This window comes from Danaus plexippus (genome assembly GCF_018135715.1).
Source record: "Danaus plexippus chromosome 9 unlocalized genomic scaffold, MEX_DaPlex mxdp_26, whole genome shotgun sequence".
Lineage (NCBI taxonomy): Eukaryota > Metazoa > Arthropoda > Insecta > Lepidoptera > Nymphalidae > Danaus > Danaus plexippus.
The window spans coordinates 4,319,815-4,337,651 of NW_026869848.1; the positions used below are offsets into that span (position 1 = coordinate 4,319,815).

Sequence of the window (17,837 nt, forward strand, 5' to 3'; positions counted from 1 at the left end):
GAGGAAATAATTGAAAATATAATTTAAAATATCATGTTCAAGCAGCCAGCTGACTTTATTTTTCTTTCAAAATTATATATACTGACGAATTTTGAAATGACTGACATATTTTTTTTTCTCCGTGCGTGGGAAACTGCCACCGCCCACTCCACTCACGAAGTCGCAGCTGCCGGTCGCGAGTAAGAAATAATTGACCGAAAATGTACTAGGCTCCTGGATTATAATTTGCAACTCTGCCTGTTGGTAAATGTAGGAACAGCTGTAAATGATTCTTCAATTGGGTTACCTAATTAGTTGGCTAACCATTTATTTGGACCGATTTGATGGCATGTCTCCCATAGAAAGTAATTTAGTCCCCTGCAGTTATCCTCTCCATGATTAATATCGTCGCAATACAGTGAGATATGGTGTCTAGTTTGTTTACACTTCTAAAGATTATTCTCCGTTATGACTCTACGAGTATAAAAAAACTGATGCTTTAAGTTCGTTTTAAAATTTATTTTTTAGAGGTTGGGTCATGAGATTTTTTCCACCCTTGAATGATTGTTTTTACGTTGACGAATATGGAAGTAAATAATTCGTTTCTTTTTAGACATATTTAGAGTTAGCCTCAAATATCTCCGAACACACCCAAGAAATTATGAAACAAAACAGTTTTTACCTCACTCTAAGCAGTCATCTTACATTAGGCAGAAAATTTAAAAAGTTTTAGTTTATAATTAAAGTTTTGTTTGCTCGTAGTATATGGAGGCTCGTAGTATCTGGAGGATTGTTGTAATTTTTTTATATTATTGTAGAAAAGGCAGATTGTTCTAAAATTTTTGTAAAATCATAATGTATGTGTTTAGCTATATGTTTACTTCAAATTTAATTTTATATTAAAAATAATAATATTTTATTGTTTGAATTTTTATTTTCCTCTGTTGAAAGATATATATTTTTATTGTATTTTATATTTTAAAATTTGTAGGCCATCAAATTTACTATAAATCAACAATGCAGATATTTCATAGAAAAAAATGCAGCTGTTTTTTGTCAGTATGACATTGTCAAATGTCTTATTACTTGAGTGAATTACAAAATATACAAAACCTAAATAATTTAGAAGCGAAAATCAAGTGTAACAATGTTAGCTTCTTTGAAATCTTTTTTTAAGTGGAATATAATTAAAAGTAACGATAGCAATAATGAATCGCCGTCATTAATACTTTTAATTTGCATTAATTTTTTTGAAGATGTATTATTTTGGAAAAAAATATGGCTCTCGCTTTTGTGTTTTTTTATATTTAATATATTATTTTTGTAAGTAATGGCCTTAAAATTGTAGATTTTTTCGAATTTCAATATTTAATGTCATATAACTTTCAGTTCCTGTGTATATCGACAGTTAAATTTGCTTCAATTTATTTTTGGATTCTCAATTTTTACAATCAGCTTGGATGCATTTGAAACGTGGTTGAAGTTTAAACATCGCACAACATGTCTGAAACGATTAGCATCTCATGAAGATGAGAAATTGGTGCCTCTTATTTCGAAAATTATAAATTTGGTACAATCGAAATTTGCAGAGTTTATTTATTTACGCGATAAAAATCATACCAAGGTAAATAAACACATTTAATTATTTTTTCTACAAGATCATACAATATCATTCATGACTTAACAATCTTTCAGGCTTTTGTGATCCTCCAATTAATACTAAGCATTGTTTTTATCATCGGAAGGTATAGCAGTGGTTACACTATAATATATTTTTTAAGCACCCTTGTGTTGTTTGCACGTAAAATTCTACCACCTATAGTGAAGGTTTATAAAAAAATACAGCATTGTGCAGGTATTGTTTTAATTTTTAAGATTAAAATTGTGTTTTATATTACAAATTCTTTTTTTTATTTAATTACATGGACCCCTTTTTTTTTCTAGAATCTGATTTTGAATTGGAGGGTCTTGTGCCAGAAGAATCTGATGCCAACTTAGATCTGCTCTCTATTGAACCAGACAGAAAATTATTACTGGATGAAAAGCAAAGCCTAGGTATAAGTATTCCTATTAATTTTAACAATGATCATGTTTTTAACTGTAACTAAGTTATAATTTTAAAACAAAGATTATAAATTTATGATGAGATAGCTGTGATTCAATTAAAAAAAATAATCTTATAACTCTGCAACATATTGATACAGTTTATTTGGTAAAAGAAACAAATCTTGTTTATACCCGGCTGTATGAAAGTATCATAATTTTTGTAATCTTTGATGGTTAATTCTATACCTTATATTTCTCTATTTCAGACTATTGGAAACCAGATGATTTGCCAATAGAAGAAGCCAGTGATAGTGATAACAGCAGTTCTGTTATAACAAATTTATCCATTGAAAAAATGCAAACTCTTGTAAAGGATGTTGAAAACACTGACTCCAGTGAAGATGAATATATACCACAAGGTAAGTTGATTTCAAGAAACAAGGAATAGAAAACTTTAGGTTTTAGGTTAGTAATATTTTTTAAATTATCTATAAAATTTCATACAATGTGTACTTTAAATAAAATGTTCAAGTCTTAATGGTTTAAGTAAAAATCTTGTCTGTTTATTGTGAACTTTACATATTTTATCTTGCTATTTAAAAATATCCAATTTCTTTTGACAAGACTTAAGTAAAGAGAAGTGATTATATATTTTTCTAATCTTTTCATCTCTACAGTCTCAACACGGATTTAATGATTTCTTTGGACAAGAGGTTTATTAAACCAAAGTAATAGAATAAGCAAAAATTAGAAAAAAAATCATTTTTAAAGCCTTTGATAGGCCATAAAAAATTTTTCATGTCTATCAATCGCAACTGTACAATGACATGACAATTTCAGAACACCAATCAGAACACTATCAATCTTCTTTAGAAGTACAGCCCATTGATACATGGAGTAGTGCAGCCTATAATGCTTTATCAAATCTTGGCGGAGCAGTTTCAAATTTAGTCTACAGCTCTCAAGATATTAATAGGAGGAAGAGGGTTTCTAGTTTTGATTCATCAGATGGCTTTGAAATGATTGATAAAAATGATTTGTAATTATTTCTGGTGGACTAGATTTATTTAAAAATAACTTGATTTTATTGACTTCTATGTATGGTTTTTTATTTTATAACTGAAATGTCATGTACTTAATCTAAACATTACAAGACATCTTATCTAATTTAGCCATAAGCTCCTGATGTTGTTTCTTTAAAGCTTTAAGACGGACAGTGTTTAATGCGTTTCTAGCAACAAGAGCTTCCAACATTGGTCGTGATATCTGAAAGAAAAGGGATTGAATTAGACACCATTAGAAAAAGCTGATGTAGTATATTTTAAAATATAAATTTTTGAAAACAAAATACTTAAAAATCCACAGGGCTTATAATATATAGTCACCTTTTCAACTATATGTCCAATAGCTATAGTTCTTACAGCTGAATTATGTTGTTTATTTAGAATATCTTCACAATCACTTCCCTCCGCTTCATTTTTATAAGATTCATCCTCTTCTTCCTTTAGAATAGCAGGTAACTGTGTCAAGATCTATGACAAATATTTTTATTGTAAATTAAAACTAAAATAATAAATTTTTAGTATATATGGCTACATTATGTTACCTCAAAATTATTTAATGTTAGAGAGTCATTGCTGTTAGTAATTTCCAGTTCAATTTCTCGTCTGCTTTGATTTGTACCTTCATTAACTGATTGGAAGCATGTGATTTGTATCTAAAAATAAATATAAAGTTGAAATAATTTGCAGCTAATGTTCAGAGAGTTAATGTAGAAGAGCTTACTGAAGGTGCCTTTGCTGTTTGATCTTGAATATACACAGCAAATATTATTCCAACAAAACTTGAGTCCATTCTTTGATACATGGATTGAGTTGCAAGATCTGTTATGGTATAAAGGTGATATATTATGTGATTTTTAAATATAATACTGTGTCATGTTTGTTTTTTGATTTTATCATTTTAAAATTTAAATATTGTAAATAATTATGTACATACTGTCATATTTAAACATTATATTTTGGTATTAGCATAAATGTTTGTTTTATTATTCCAAAATGATAATGCTGACACACAAGCTGTATGTTAATGTAAAAATACTAACCAACATGAGATGGCCAAACTGTGATATGTGGATGGGAATGGTACCAGCCAACAACTCTTAATGGCCTACCAACTGCAGCAGCTAGCTCTTCAGCTCTTAATGTTGCCTGTACTAATTGTTCTTCTGATATCTCAACTCTGTCTGGTTTTTTATCGAGACGTCTCAAAATAACAGAAGACACAATTGAAACCAATGTGTTATTATTGTGTACCTGTCAATATATATTGTTTGGTTATTATGGTTTTAACTAATATCACGATAATAATATAGGTTAATCTTATATAAAGATTGTTTACTTCTCCTATTAGTAGTCCCATAATTTCTTCTTTTTCTGTTGAAAGAGCATGTTGAACACAAATCAATGCTACATCCGTCGATAATAATACTTTATTCAACATTTTTAACTGAAACTTGAAATTGTGATGGAATAATCGTATAAACGTTTATAAAGGATGATTAAACAAAATATAAATCGTATATTTCGAGAAGTTGACGGTCAGTTTTTCTTAATACTTAGATATAGGTTTTTATGATTTGACATTTGTGAACTTGACAGTTAATCTAAATTTTGAAACATTACATTTGACATTGACATAATGTATACTGAATAGTGAATATTATACTATTATATTATTTCGCCAACGAAATCTATAAGGGAAGGCTAATATCTATAAGAGAGACAGAAAATTAGTAGAAAGTTTATTAAGTTTCCTTAAAAAAATTACATACATATAAGTTCATAAAAATATCCCAGTTGGAGTTGTTTTGTTTGATACAACATTATTCATTGATGATATACAAGACAAGTTGACAAGACAACTATGTATTATTGTGGATCACACTTTTGATTGTGTCGAAAGTGTCATCTACAAGTCAGTCATTGTCAGTACATTGACAATTATTTTAAGAAATATTTAATTGTAATCAATTGATCACTCTTCGAAATGTATTTAAAAACTACTAATATACTTGGGCAAATATGGCAATATCAAGATGATCTAGATATTTAGGAATTTGGATAAGTTCTGGCTATGTTTAATTAGAATTCAGTCTAGAAAAAATTGTATCTAACATAAATAAGCCAGAATCGAATCTGATAATTTAAAAAATAATTGAAACTTAGTTGACTCTTGGTGAAAATTTTAAAATGAACCATTAAAAAATTTAGAATCTTGTTAAAAGTATAATTTGGAGTTCAGTCTATCGATAAATGAAAAAATATATTTACATAAAATCTATTTTTGTCCTGTCTTTAGTAAAACAAAATTGCGTTAATATCGTTGTTTTCGAATGTTTGTCTCGGTGGTTAAGAAAAAGATAAGGGTGAGCTCATATAACGCCTTAATACCGTCTTTAACATTTATTTCTTATCTTTTAAAGAAAAAAATGATATGTTAATAAATATGCGACGAAAGAAATACTTAACAATTAATAACATGGAAGTGTCGTGAAATATAATCAATTCTTAAGATTAAAGATACCTTATTAGTACATTTCCATTCTGAGTCTCCCCTTCTAACCATGGTCCATAAACGGTACAGTTTCCTCAATTTAATCAATCAAATACGGAGAGACGTATCGGTATTACGGCAGTTACATAAAAGATATTTACTATTTCTAATCTCTTTTTAGGGTTAAACGAAAATATAATTATCTTATTATTCATGTAATAGCAGAATAAAATATATTCTCTATTTTTAAGTGTACGAGTAATAACCTTGAAATAAATAAAAAAGTACTAATAAATATTATTATTTGATAAATAAACTCGTATTATGCTTACTTTACAAATAAAGTTTTCTAATATGTAATTTTTATGGAATTGTTATATATTTTTTAAACAATTTCAAAGTAAAACGAAGTGAACAATAACGTCAATATCAAATTTGTATTTGGTTAAGTTTATGACTAATAGTCTTTTTCATACGTTTTTCTTTTTTATTTGTTGTACCATAATATCAGATTAAAGTTATAATAAAATAAAGATAACAATCTACAACATTGTATGTACCTACCTTTATTTAATCAATTCGGTTTGGATGACAGAATAATCATTATTCAGTATTCACTATTCACTAGTTATAGTTAGACTGACGTTGGGTGTTGTGTAATATAATCGGTACCAGTTAAAATCATATATTTTTTAAATGAAGATACACAATATTTAGAAGTTAATATCCTCTTAATATTTTTGACCGTCATTCAATAATGTAGGGATTCCACTTACATATTTGATCATTGATAAAATAGTGGCGTTATAACTTAAAATACACTCAGCCGTACACCGTCTTTTAATTTTATTTGGTTTTAAAATAATATTGAATAGAAAAATAATAATATTTACAAAGAATTGAAAAACTAAACAAAAATGTTGAATTTGCGAAGGCCGTTATTAACCAAAGGATTGAAGATATCTGCAATAAAATGTAAGAACTATGAAATTATATTTAAAATTGAAAACATACAATAATCGGAACGTATATACTGATTTGAATTTAACAATATTTTCTAAAATGATTTTTTTTGTGGTTTTTATATATATGTTTTATTGTTTTTAAAATCTATGTTTTACAATTGAAGACTGTTTATTATCTTTGTTAATAGTGAATTGTTTTTCTTATATAGAAATATATCTGTTATGCATAACTTGAATAAGTTATTAGACCTTTGTACGAATGATGAACAGGTATGCATATAATTTATTAGAATACTACTTTATTTTACATTTATGCTTTATTTTTCATTTTATTTCAAGGTTTTTGATATAGTTGTGTGATAATTTTTTAGTTCAAAGTAAGATGAATTTGATAAAAAAAAACCCAGTTAATATATTTATGTAAAAGTGTAGTGAAATATATAGGTTTCATCAAATAAAAGGAAGTTCCTATCCCGCTACATGCCTGTTATGGTTATTCCATATAAAAAATAATGTTTTAATTTTAACAACTAAAATATATCTTCCAAATCTAAACAGGGTTAAAATACTGTGATAGTTGCAAAAATTTTCTATTATTTCCATTCATTTTACCACCATTTACATTCCTTAGTATCTTTGCAATAGAAAATGTGGATAAAAGCAGAGTAGAAATGCTTTTTTTGAAAATAAAAGCCTTGAAGTTTATTTATTCATAATATAACTAAAGCACACATCTCACTTGCACTTTTAAAGAAGTGTCTGTGATATTCCTGGAAATATTAGCATAATCTATTTTTAGTATGATTTAAGACTTTCCTCAGATTCTCATAATATTTGTCACAATATTTGTCATTCACATTGTATTGATGATCTAAGTTTTCTGTAGATATATAAATTTGCTATATATATTGTTAGTAACAATGTATTTTTTCATACAATTTGAAAATTGTAGCAGTATAATAATGTTTTAAATATATTGCAAAAATTATTTGCAGTATAAACCATTCCAAATTTTAATTTTTAATAAATTGTGATAGGAGCAATGTCATAAAAGGATGAAGGTCAGCATGAACAGTATAAGGATTCTTATTTTGGTACTTTTCTGCAGAAAGTGACAAATATGAAGTGTTAGCAGATCAAAAAGTGGCATTTAGGCATGTAGCTGAGGAAACAACCATCTCATATATGGCACAGTTTTAACATTGTTTCTTGATCATGTATAAAACCCGAATTCACTATTAGTTAGTTAGTTAGTAGGTTAGGAAACCAAACTTCGAAATAAGACTCTTTTGCGACATTGAAGAAATTCAAATTGCTTGATGGGAAATGTTTTGCTCAGAATTGTTTTGAAACAATGATTAAGATTAAGTACTTCAAAAAACAAGAACGCTATCACGGGATTTGACTACACATATCAGATAAAAGGATTGCGGGAGGCCATAAAGAAAAAAAGTTGTTTTATCAATAAAACGCATCGGCTTACAACGCCGCCTTCGCTTTTGATGCCGTTTAAGGAACGAGATTCCTATTACTCGAACAACCAATTAAGTGGCCAGACCAAGCTTCCAGTAGCTTTCATCTTGTTCAATCAAGTTGATATCTGTTCGGATGGAACAAAAAAACCACTGATGTGGAGACGTTTTTGGGTGTCGAAACTGAAAAAAATTTAGTTGACTAAATGTATTGATTTGCTAGGAACACCGGACTATATGGACAAATATTTTTCTAAGTAAAAGGAGCTGACTTCATTTATTTCATTATAATTACTTTTGTGTCACTTCTCGTATATAGTTGTATCGTAACACATACCAGGCTATTTTTTGTCATATATAACTCTTATAAATCTATAAAAAAAAAACAATAAAATCCGATATCTGGTATTTGCAATTAATTTCGTTTGTGTAACTTAACTTTTTTTTCGCTGTAATCGGTATAAAGCAATAATAAATGAAGTGCAAATTTAGTTTTCTAAATCTTTAAAATTTTATTTTAGATAAATTTTGGCTAGAGTTATTGCTTTTTTTTAGATTTGAGCTATTTTATTATTACAACTAAGAAACTTGTCATGAAAAATACGATCATCAAAATTTTTTTTTAGGTCCTCTTATTTAATTAGTGTTATCCGGGCACAACTAAATTCAGATATTTTAACGGAATTGAAATTAAGATGATATGATTAATACAATGGGTTTAAATAAAATAGTAAAATAGTTTTTTTATTAAAAATTCCACCAATCTTTTTTTAGGTAAGTATTTTAGCATGAACATTATGTCAGATCAGGAATAGTACTTTATTTTAAAATAATCTCCTGTGATCATACACTTAAAATCTTGTGACATAAAGGATAAGTATTTTTTGCAAAAGGACCACACGGAGGTATGGTGTTTATAGAGTCACCTATCAAATGTTATACTTCAGATGTATATCGTCTTAAGGACTATATAAGATGGAATTAAAAAGAAATTATTGAAAAGGAAAATGGGATTAGATTATTGGCATTCTCACTCATCGAATGAAACGAAGTTTTGTAAGCCGTTTTAAATTGATCTTCAATGAGAGTAAGGCCTTGATTTAAACAGCCCACAAAAGAGATGCTGCCCTATGATTCATTTAGCTGCAATAGTTTTAACCGAACACAAATATTATTTCAAAATTATTATTTTCCTTAAGGTTTTGCAAAAGAAGTTAGGACATTGCTGTATTTATAGAAGCCTATCACAAGCTTATCACACTGTATAAACATTTGTTATCTGATATCAATAAGTAAATAGGACTGTTTTTCTATAAATATTTTTGTTCATTTCATCATGTCATAAATAAATAGTTTTTGCTACATGTACAAATGTTATAGGTTAACATCATTGGTTATAGTCAAAATAGTTACAACGAATAATACGATCATAATATTTTCGAACAAAAATTACAAAAATGAAACTGGTTTCCATATTCCCTATTCTGTCGTCCACGATAATAAGTCTTTTAAAGAAATGATAAGCTCTAGCATTAAACGGACTTTCGTTTGGATTGAATCTCAACAACGTTCGTAATTATTATTAAATTCACTCTTTCCAACAAAAAAAAATGTAATACAAAAATGGTAAATATTTAACAGTCTTTTAGAAGTTAGTACGAGAATGCTACAAAGGACATACAGTCAGGAAAAGGATAGACTTGAATTTAATGAAATTTATGAAATTGTTTTAGATACCAGGGGTTTGTCTGGAGTAGCACAAAGTGAACCAGCGCAACCAGAGATCAAGACATCTGTACCAGGACCGAAAACAAAGGCTTTACTCAAAGATCTATCATCACTACAGGTAACTATACTGTTGATGGAATTTGGTATTAATAGACAGAGTTTTTTTTATTTAGGCAACAAAATAAAAATTTAATTTAGATGAATAATATTTAAGTCTCGAAACCAAACACTAACTTAATTCTTACTTACCTGTCATCAAAATTATTCTAAATGATGTCAATATAATCCCGGTTTTGTAGATATTATAAATAGAGAAATGTTTTTAGCAAGCCGATTCAGTCCAGTTGTTTGCTGACTATGACAAGTGTTTTGGTAACTACTTCGTGGACGCGGATGGGAATACGTTTTTGGATGCATTTACTCAGATCTCGTCGATACCCATCGGTTACAACCATCCGGAGCTGTTGAAGGCCTTTAATGAAGAACATGCTCTGGTTCGTGATGTGTATAGCAATTTTCGTTTTGTATTTTACTTTTTTTTGTTATAATTTCTATTAATATCATATTTTATTAGGGTGTATAGGAAAATTTTGCAAAAGTATTTTAACAATATTATTATTTAACAGCGTTCTCTCATAAATCGGCCAGCCCTTGGCGTTTTTCCGGGGTCCGATTGGCCTCAGAAGTTACGGAGCGTGTTGATGGAGGTAGCGCCCTCTGGTTTGAATGGTGTCGCCACCATGATGTGCGGTTCGTGTTCAAACGAGAACGCCTTCAAGACGGTGTTCATGTGGTATCGGAAGAAGGAAAGGTGCGGGAAGATTGACTTCACCGAAGAGGAGATGACTTCTTGCATGGACAACCGACCGCCCGGTGCTCCTAAACTATCTATTCTATCATTTAAGGTATTTATTGTCATTGACTATGACATACTCTCATATAAATGTTTCTGATTATTAAAAACTATATACGTATATATATAATTGGAAGTTCTATTTCTCCAAATAAGACTATTTGACCTAATCACAAAAAAAAATATTTTTTTTATATTGATCTTAATATTAATTTAGTCTACGTAATAACAAATAAAAGTCCGAGAATAAACACAATCAAAACTTAATATTTCTATAAGATAAGTGTTAAACGCTCTCATCAACTCAGCTTTGATTCTTAGCACAGACCATATACTGATATTTTAATATTTGTTATATCTTTAGGGTGCTTTTCACGGTCGTACATTCGGTGCTCTGAGCACAACTCGTTCAAAACCCATCCACAAGTTGGATTGCCCCGCTTTCGACTGGCCCGTGGCGCCATTTCCCAGATACAAGTATCCGTTAGAAGAAAATCAGAGGGAAAACGATAAAGAGGATGAGAGGTAAGTATTCCATAGTCCATAGAGCTAAATAGCTAGAATAAATATTCTTTGCCATTGTATTGTCCATATTTTTTATCCCACTTTAATCGACAATCATATTTTTTTAATTCAGATAATAAAATATACCTGTTTATAATTTAGAGGAATAGGAATTTTACTCTGTTACTCTTTTTTTTAACGAGCAACAGTAGTGATTTGAGATTTCAGTACTGGTAACTTAGCAATTATGTGCTACCGGTTTATGTTGATGTTTATAAATAAAAAAAGCAAGCCATTATTGAATTGTTTTAACTAAGGTTTATAAGTTCCAACTCTAAATGTTTGTATAAATAGTTATGTGTATGTTTTTGTTTCTGCTCTTTGGGATTATTTCACATATGGCCATCTAGAATACTTTATATACCGGTTATGAGAAAAAATAGCTAATACAATGGTAAATAGTAATTGTCGCTTGTTTTGCTCGAGACCAGAGTCCTAAAAAAAGTTTTTTCTTATGTATCCATGTATTATAATTAGACGTGAATATAATCTTATTAATATTTAAAAAAAAACTAAAATAAATTTCGTTTATATCAACGTAAATAAAAAAACTGGCGCTAGAATAACTCCTCGTAGTCGCGCTGACGGGTGGTTAGGTACTAAAATATGCTCTAATGTTATATAAAAAGAGCACAAAATACTCAAAAACACGATACGTCTCAGTCACCGTTGAATGTGACTTTGGAAACGCCTTTTCCCTCAAAGGTCGACTTATTTATCATAGCATAGTATATTTATCTTAGCATATCATAGTTATAGTGTATTGATCTTAGTGTCACTTATCTTAAATAGTTATAGATAGGTAGATTTTATATCTGTTATCCTATCACAGGTGACGTTATCCTTCATCAATGTCAGTAGTAACAGTTGACATTGACTAAAAATAGATTGTTACCAATGTATTTAAATGTAGTCAATTGGTGACTCGTTTTGTATAAAATAAACCTTATCGTGTTTATTCATTGTGAAATAAATGAAGCCCTAGGCTCCGTCATCAAAATGTCTTAGTTAAATTAAATAGTTATTTGATTCTGCTGTTACATTCAATATTAAATAATTTCATAAAAAAATCTGTATTGATTATTACTTGTTTTATCGAATATACAATAAAAATTCTTAGGAATTACTTTCTGTACTCCAACCACCCTCTTTTTAATGTCGTAGATAGTTGGTACGTATGTATATTCTTATGCTTACTGTGCTATATACGATAAATGAATTATTTTATATTATATCCACCATATAGAAATGTTAAATATAAAGATTAAAAAATATTCATAAACTTGTCGGTTAAACCAAACTTACAAACAAAAAACTTGGTGATAATCATATTGGGAATATTATGATTTTTGTGATCGACCAAAATAATAGTTTTTACTCAGCTATCTTTAAAATAGTAATAACTTACGAAAGCGTCCTTAGTACTTACTTACTTACTTGATATAGAACAAGATCCCAGGGCTGCAAGATGTCACGTATTTTCTGACGGATGAAATGTGGACTATTGAGTAGCGTTAGTATGTACTACGATCATATGCCTACCTGCTTGGTCAAACGGTTAATTTCCAGATGTCAGGTGATCAAGGTAGTGCTTAAAGGTTCCTCGTTAACATCCTATATATAAGTAACCATGTGTACAATAACCACACTGAAAAGAACGAGTAATGCAGGAATTTAATTCCAAAATTTTTCTTTTTCATTTCATTCATTTGAATATGTGAAATTTTTTACTACAGGTTGACAAAATAACACCTTAATAATAAAATTACGTTAGTTCCAACAATGTTTGTTACATCAAGTCATTTTGTTAGAAAACCATTAAGAATACATTTTCTCCTGATTGTATAACAAAATAACTATAACAGCAGCCACCTAGAAAGATATTAATTATCTTAATTATAAAGGAAACCATATCATTCCTAGATGCCTGGAGCAAGTAGCCGATGTTATTGAGAATTATAAGAAGAAAGCGAACCCAGTGGCGGGCGTCATAGTGGAACCGATACAATCTGAGGGCGGAGATCATGAAGCGTCTCCAGCATTCTTCCAGAAGTTACAGAAAATTTGTAACCAGGTTAATATTCGAATCTACATTATTAATAAATATGTTTTGTATGTGATTTTTTCCGGCTGTACTGAATTTAACATTCAAATTCAGATTTTTTTTTTTTGTTATACATTATTAATATTTTTTACACTACTCATTAGGAATATAATCTATCTTGAGACTATAATATTATACAATTTGTACAAACTATGTGTTATAGCAGTGGTTAAATTAATCTAAAAAAAATATTCATTAAGAATATTTCTTGGGATGTTTTTAATTAGAAACTTTTAACTAATAATAACATAACTACAAAAAAACTTTTTCATGTCATTACAATTTTGTTTTAAAACAACAAAAGTTTTATTTTATGACTTTTTGACAAAAATATAGACCAAAAGTTGTGAAATAAAACTATCTCACCATATCTTTTATATAAAGATAGAACCTCTAATAACCTTTAATAACAAAATGTATTTCAATGAGTAAGTTTAAAAATTATTGTACATGTATTTTAGAACAGTAGCCCTAGAAAGTCTTAAAACTAGTGGATTTTGAGTGTTTGTATATAGAGATGAATTGTATTTGAATAATCGGAGTTATCTATCCATGTTCCAGAATGGGGTAGCCTTGATAGTGGACGAAGTTCAGACGGGCTGTGGTCCGACAGGTCGTATGTGGTGCTACCAACACTTCGATCTGCCGTCACCGCCTGATGTAGTCACATTCAGTAAGAAGATGCTAACCGGAGGATTCTATTTTAATGTTGAAACCAAGTTAGTAAAATTATTTCATGTAACGAAATATCGCATATAAAGGGCAGGCTTTCCGTAATTGTACTTATTTTTCAAAATTTTTTAAAAATATTTTGGATCTAATAATTCGCAAAACTGATGAAAATTCTCGTAATAAATTGGTTCTTACATGACAACATTTCCACATAAATAGTGTCTAAACAAGTATATTTTACAGTTTTTAAAATTTTTCTTTCCAAAAACGTAACCAGTCACAATAAAATTAAAATTAGTCTTGCAAGCCATTAAATTTAAGGTTCTATTCTCTTCGTCCCTACCTACGGATGAGACGTATTTCGTATTGCCAGTTTTTCATACTTGATCTATAATATATTCTCCACGAGTGTTGTACCATACTTGTGAGTACTCATGCTTGTGAGTGCCGTAATTTTCGTTTATAATCTTATTAAAGCGTTAACATACTAAGTTATAATGTTACATGTTAGTGATTTCTTAAGGAATATAAATACATTAAACGAATCCTCTAATCATAAAGTCACTTTATATTTTAGACCATCGCATCCATACAGAGTGTTTAATACTTGGATGGGAGATCCTGGCAAGTTGATATTGTTGGAGAAGGTGTTGAATGTTATCAAAAATGAAAAATTACTTGAAAATGTAAATGAAACCGGAACTGTTCTCAAGTGTGGTTTACACGAATTGGAGAAAGAATTCCCTAATCTGGTGAATAGTGTGCGAGGGCGAGGCACTTTCCTGGCATTTAATTCTTGCACTACTGAATGTAGAGACAAAATTAACGCCGACCTCAAGAAGAATGGTAAGAATTTTATACAAAGTCGTTTGGGTTCAACAGATTATTATTATTTATTTTGTAGAACGGCCAAAAGAGAACCCATTCAGTCAAAAACAACGTATTGGAAATAGTAGGTATAAGTGGTTAAATGAAACAAGATAATTTTGGTAAATACAAACAAAAAATATCTATCTCCAGCTAACTTTTAAGATCAGATCAAAAACTTTTAAATAGCTTATTATTGTGAAAACTTTACAAGCCATAAAATATTTCTATGGATCCAGCAGGCCTATTCTTCTTAAGTCATTGGTAGAAGCATATCTTTTTGTTTATATTATTTATACTTTTGAAAAATACTCTCAAAATAAACCTATTTTTGACTCACAAAACTGTTATAGGCCCATTATTTTATTCCCATTTCTCAGAGAAATTATATCAAAGAGCATATATTTTATTTCTAGGTGTGTTGGGAGGTGTTTGTGGCGAATTTGCCATTCGTCTAAGACCAGCTCTAGTGTTCCGGAAGAAACACGCTGAAATTTATTTGGACATCCTCCGGAAAACTTTGAAAGCTATATAAATTAATTTAAAATATCTTCCATACTCACTTTTGTGTAACAGTGGATAACAGTATTATACATTGTAAGATTTAATTATTCATATTTTTATTGCGAAGCTCATTATATTTTATTTTTTATATATTTTCTTATTTTGAATGTGCATTTTTTACAAATTTTCCATCTAAATTGATATCAGTATTAACGTAAGGTGATATTGCATAAAAATATTGCATGCCTCAAATATGTCTTCCAATAGATCTTATAAAGTATACGTAGAGGAATACCAGTAATGCATTCCAATATATCTTGTTATACATAAATGTTTTTTTATTAAATCCATCCCAATTTGAATTTCGAATTTTAGTATCGGTTTTTAAGAATGGTAACAATTGTTTTGAATGAAAACAAAAACAATTCATTTGGTAAAAGTATCCAAAAACGCTATTTTGTTTTTATTAAACTACCAAATAAAAATTTATAGAGAACCCATCTTTTATTCCTAATTATCAGTAGTATATTCAAATTAATGTCAAAATCGAATTATTTAGTCATAACAGCCTCTCAAACCAAAATAAAATGTTTTATTTAGCTTTAAACCTTAATCTTCTCTTTCTTGTCTTATCTCTCATAATTCAAAAATACAATATGTTTTAGTATTCATCACTTAATTAAATGTGATATAATAAGTAAAAACAAAGAAGATTTGAAAAATTTTACCTCTGTAAATTAGACACAATAAAGTATGAAATGGATTGTCGCTGGACAGATATTTTTTGTCATATAAGTTCTTAAAAATAAGACATCTAACTAAGTTTAAAAAAATCATGTTAATTTTTTTTTTATATAATTAACTTATGGGAAACTTTATATGAATGAAAATAGCTTGCACAAAACGTATTTGCAACGGACGAAAATGTAAATTTGTTCAAGCCAATTGGTAAAAGCATAAATCATTTTATTTGGTACTCCGCACTCGGCTTGAAAAAAAACATAATTATTAACAGAATCGTTATAGAGAAGATACAAAATTGATTTGACGTAGTAGAGAAACATTCTATTAAACATTTAAGGTGAAAATTTTCAAAGATTAAAACAGATGAATGACAAAATAAAGTATTAATTACCAAAAAAATAATATAGTAATTGACTCAACAAGGAATGCTTCATACTAGTAAGTACTTTAATTAATCATATCATGTAATACTTGTACTTTTGAAGTGTCGTGTGGGCTGATCCAAAAAAAGATACATAAAAATATACACATGTGACGTTAATATATGCGATGGTCTAAAATAAGAAAACAGCTTGGCTAGATAATTACGGATACTTGTCTATTAATAAGTTTTCTTAACACAGATCTGGTGGCAAATATTTTTCACACCTAACAGTTTCTTATTACCAGTACTAATTTTATCTAGACATAATAACAAAATATTTTTTTTATTACATTGACATTAAAATTGTTTTTCCACTACTCTGAAAATAACATGAAATATTTTGGTCACTAATATACATATAATAGGTACATAGTTTTTTGTTGTGTAGAGTTTATAAACAATTAATATTAAAAAAATATATACACATGAATGAGGAACATAAAATTCCTTCTGTAAAAAGACGTATTAAAATATACTATATTTTGGGTTATAATTTAAATTAGATTTGTTTGCATCGAGGAAGGATAATATATAACAGATAAAGTATTCAAAGAGTATAAAGATGCATCATGTCACCAATTTCTAAAAAGTTGAAATAGCCAAAATATTTAAGACTCGATTGAATACATTATATTTTTCAGTGCACAAATGTCGATTAAAAAATATAAAGATTTGAAGTTAATATAAAACATAGCGTTTAAAATTGTTATTGAAATAACATTTTGTATGTTTTTAAACATATGTATCTTCATATACACAACTTGGAAAAATTTCTGGTTTCTATTTCTGTTCTTCAAAGTCCGTAAATTTTTCGTATGTTTCGTAGATCCAAATTCGAGAAACTATCAAGTCTACAAATTCTGCGAGCTCTTTTAGTGTAAGTGTAAAAAATAATAATAATTCCATGCAGTAAAAAATAAAAGATAACTGTTATATATTACACATTTTAGTAAAAGTATTACTATCAAAGGTTAGAACTAGTACCAAATCTTTATTCCTAAAAACTATACTCTAATTGCCACATTAATCTTCAACAAATCTTAAACACATAAAAAGAAAACTAATCAGGTAAAAGGAAGAGTTAAAAGTGTTTTTTTTATAAATTTTATGTTTTTTAAAGTTTAATACTTAGTTTTCAGTATTTTATAACAGCTTTGAATATATATCAAACATAACGTATTTAGAACAAAAAGCTAGGCCGGTTTTTCAACCTAATTAGTCGACGACACGTTCGCAGTTAAACATAAAGGCCATAAAGGTATAGTTACATACATTACGTCCACTAACTGGTAGATATATGTTAACAGCTATTTGGATTGAATATCTAAAACTCTTCTAAAATTACAGTCAACTTCGACAA

General features: G+C 28.7%; 3 protein-coding genes across 3 annotated transcripts; 2 read left to right on the forward strand and 1 right to left on the reverse strand.

The window, feature by feature from the left end:
- Positions 1 to 1,064: 1,064 nt before the first annotated feature.
- Positions 1,065 to 4,061, forward strand: LOC116767477 (uncharacterized). Its single transcript, XM_032657811.2, has 6 exons — positions 1,065 to 1,302; positions 1,369 to 1,603; positions 1,675 to 1,834; positions 1,924 to 2,034; positions 2,292 to 2,444; positions 2,866 to 4,061. The coding sequence occupies exons 1-6, from the start codon at positions 1,127 to 1,129 to the stop codon at positions 3,066 to 3,068; spliced, it is 1,038 nt and encodes a 345-aa protein (XP_032513702.2). The 5' UTR covers positions 1,065 to 1,126; the 3' UTR covers positions 3,069 to 4,061.
- On the reverse strand, positions 3,062 to 4,669 carry LOC116767478 (lys-63-specific deubiquitinase BRCC36-like). The gene is made up of 6 exons (XM_032657812.2): positions 4,426 to 4,669; positions 4,130 to 4,340; positions 3,811 to 3,908; positions 3,632 to 3,742; positions 3,411 to 3,557; positions 3,062 to 3,291 (listed from the first exon to the last, which is right to left on the reverse strand). Exons 1-6 carry the CDS (start codon positions 4,525 to 4,527, stop codon positions 3,166 to 3,168), a joined length of 795 nt encoding a protein of 264 aa, XP_032513703.2. The 5' UTR covers positions 4,528 to 4,669; the 3' UTR covers positions 3,062 to 3,165.
- A 1,518-nt stretch (positions 4,670 to 6,187) lies between these two features.
- LOC116767378 (4-aminobutyrate aminotransferase, mitochondrial) lies at positions 6,188 to 15,640 on the forward strand. The gene is made up of 9 exons (XM_032657668.2): positions 6,188 to 6,555; positions 9,751 to 9,863; positions 10,072 to 10,239; positions 10,372 to 10,650; positions 10,963 to 11,123; positions 13,086 to 13,236; positions 13,828 to 13,985; positions 14,516 to 14,784; positions 15,222 to 15,640. Exons 1-9 carry the CDS (start codon positions 6,498 to 6,500, stop codon positions 15,338 to 15,340), a joined length of 1,476 nt encoding a protein of 491 aa, XP_032513559.2. The 5' UTR covers positions 6,188 to 6,497; the 3' UTR covers positions 15,341 to 15,640.
- The last annotated feature ends 2,197 nt before the right edge of the window (positions 15,641 to 17,837 follow it).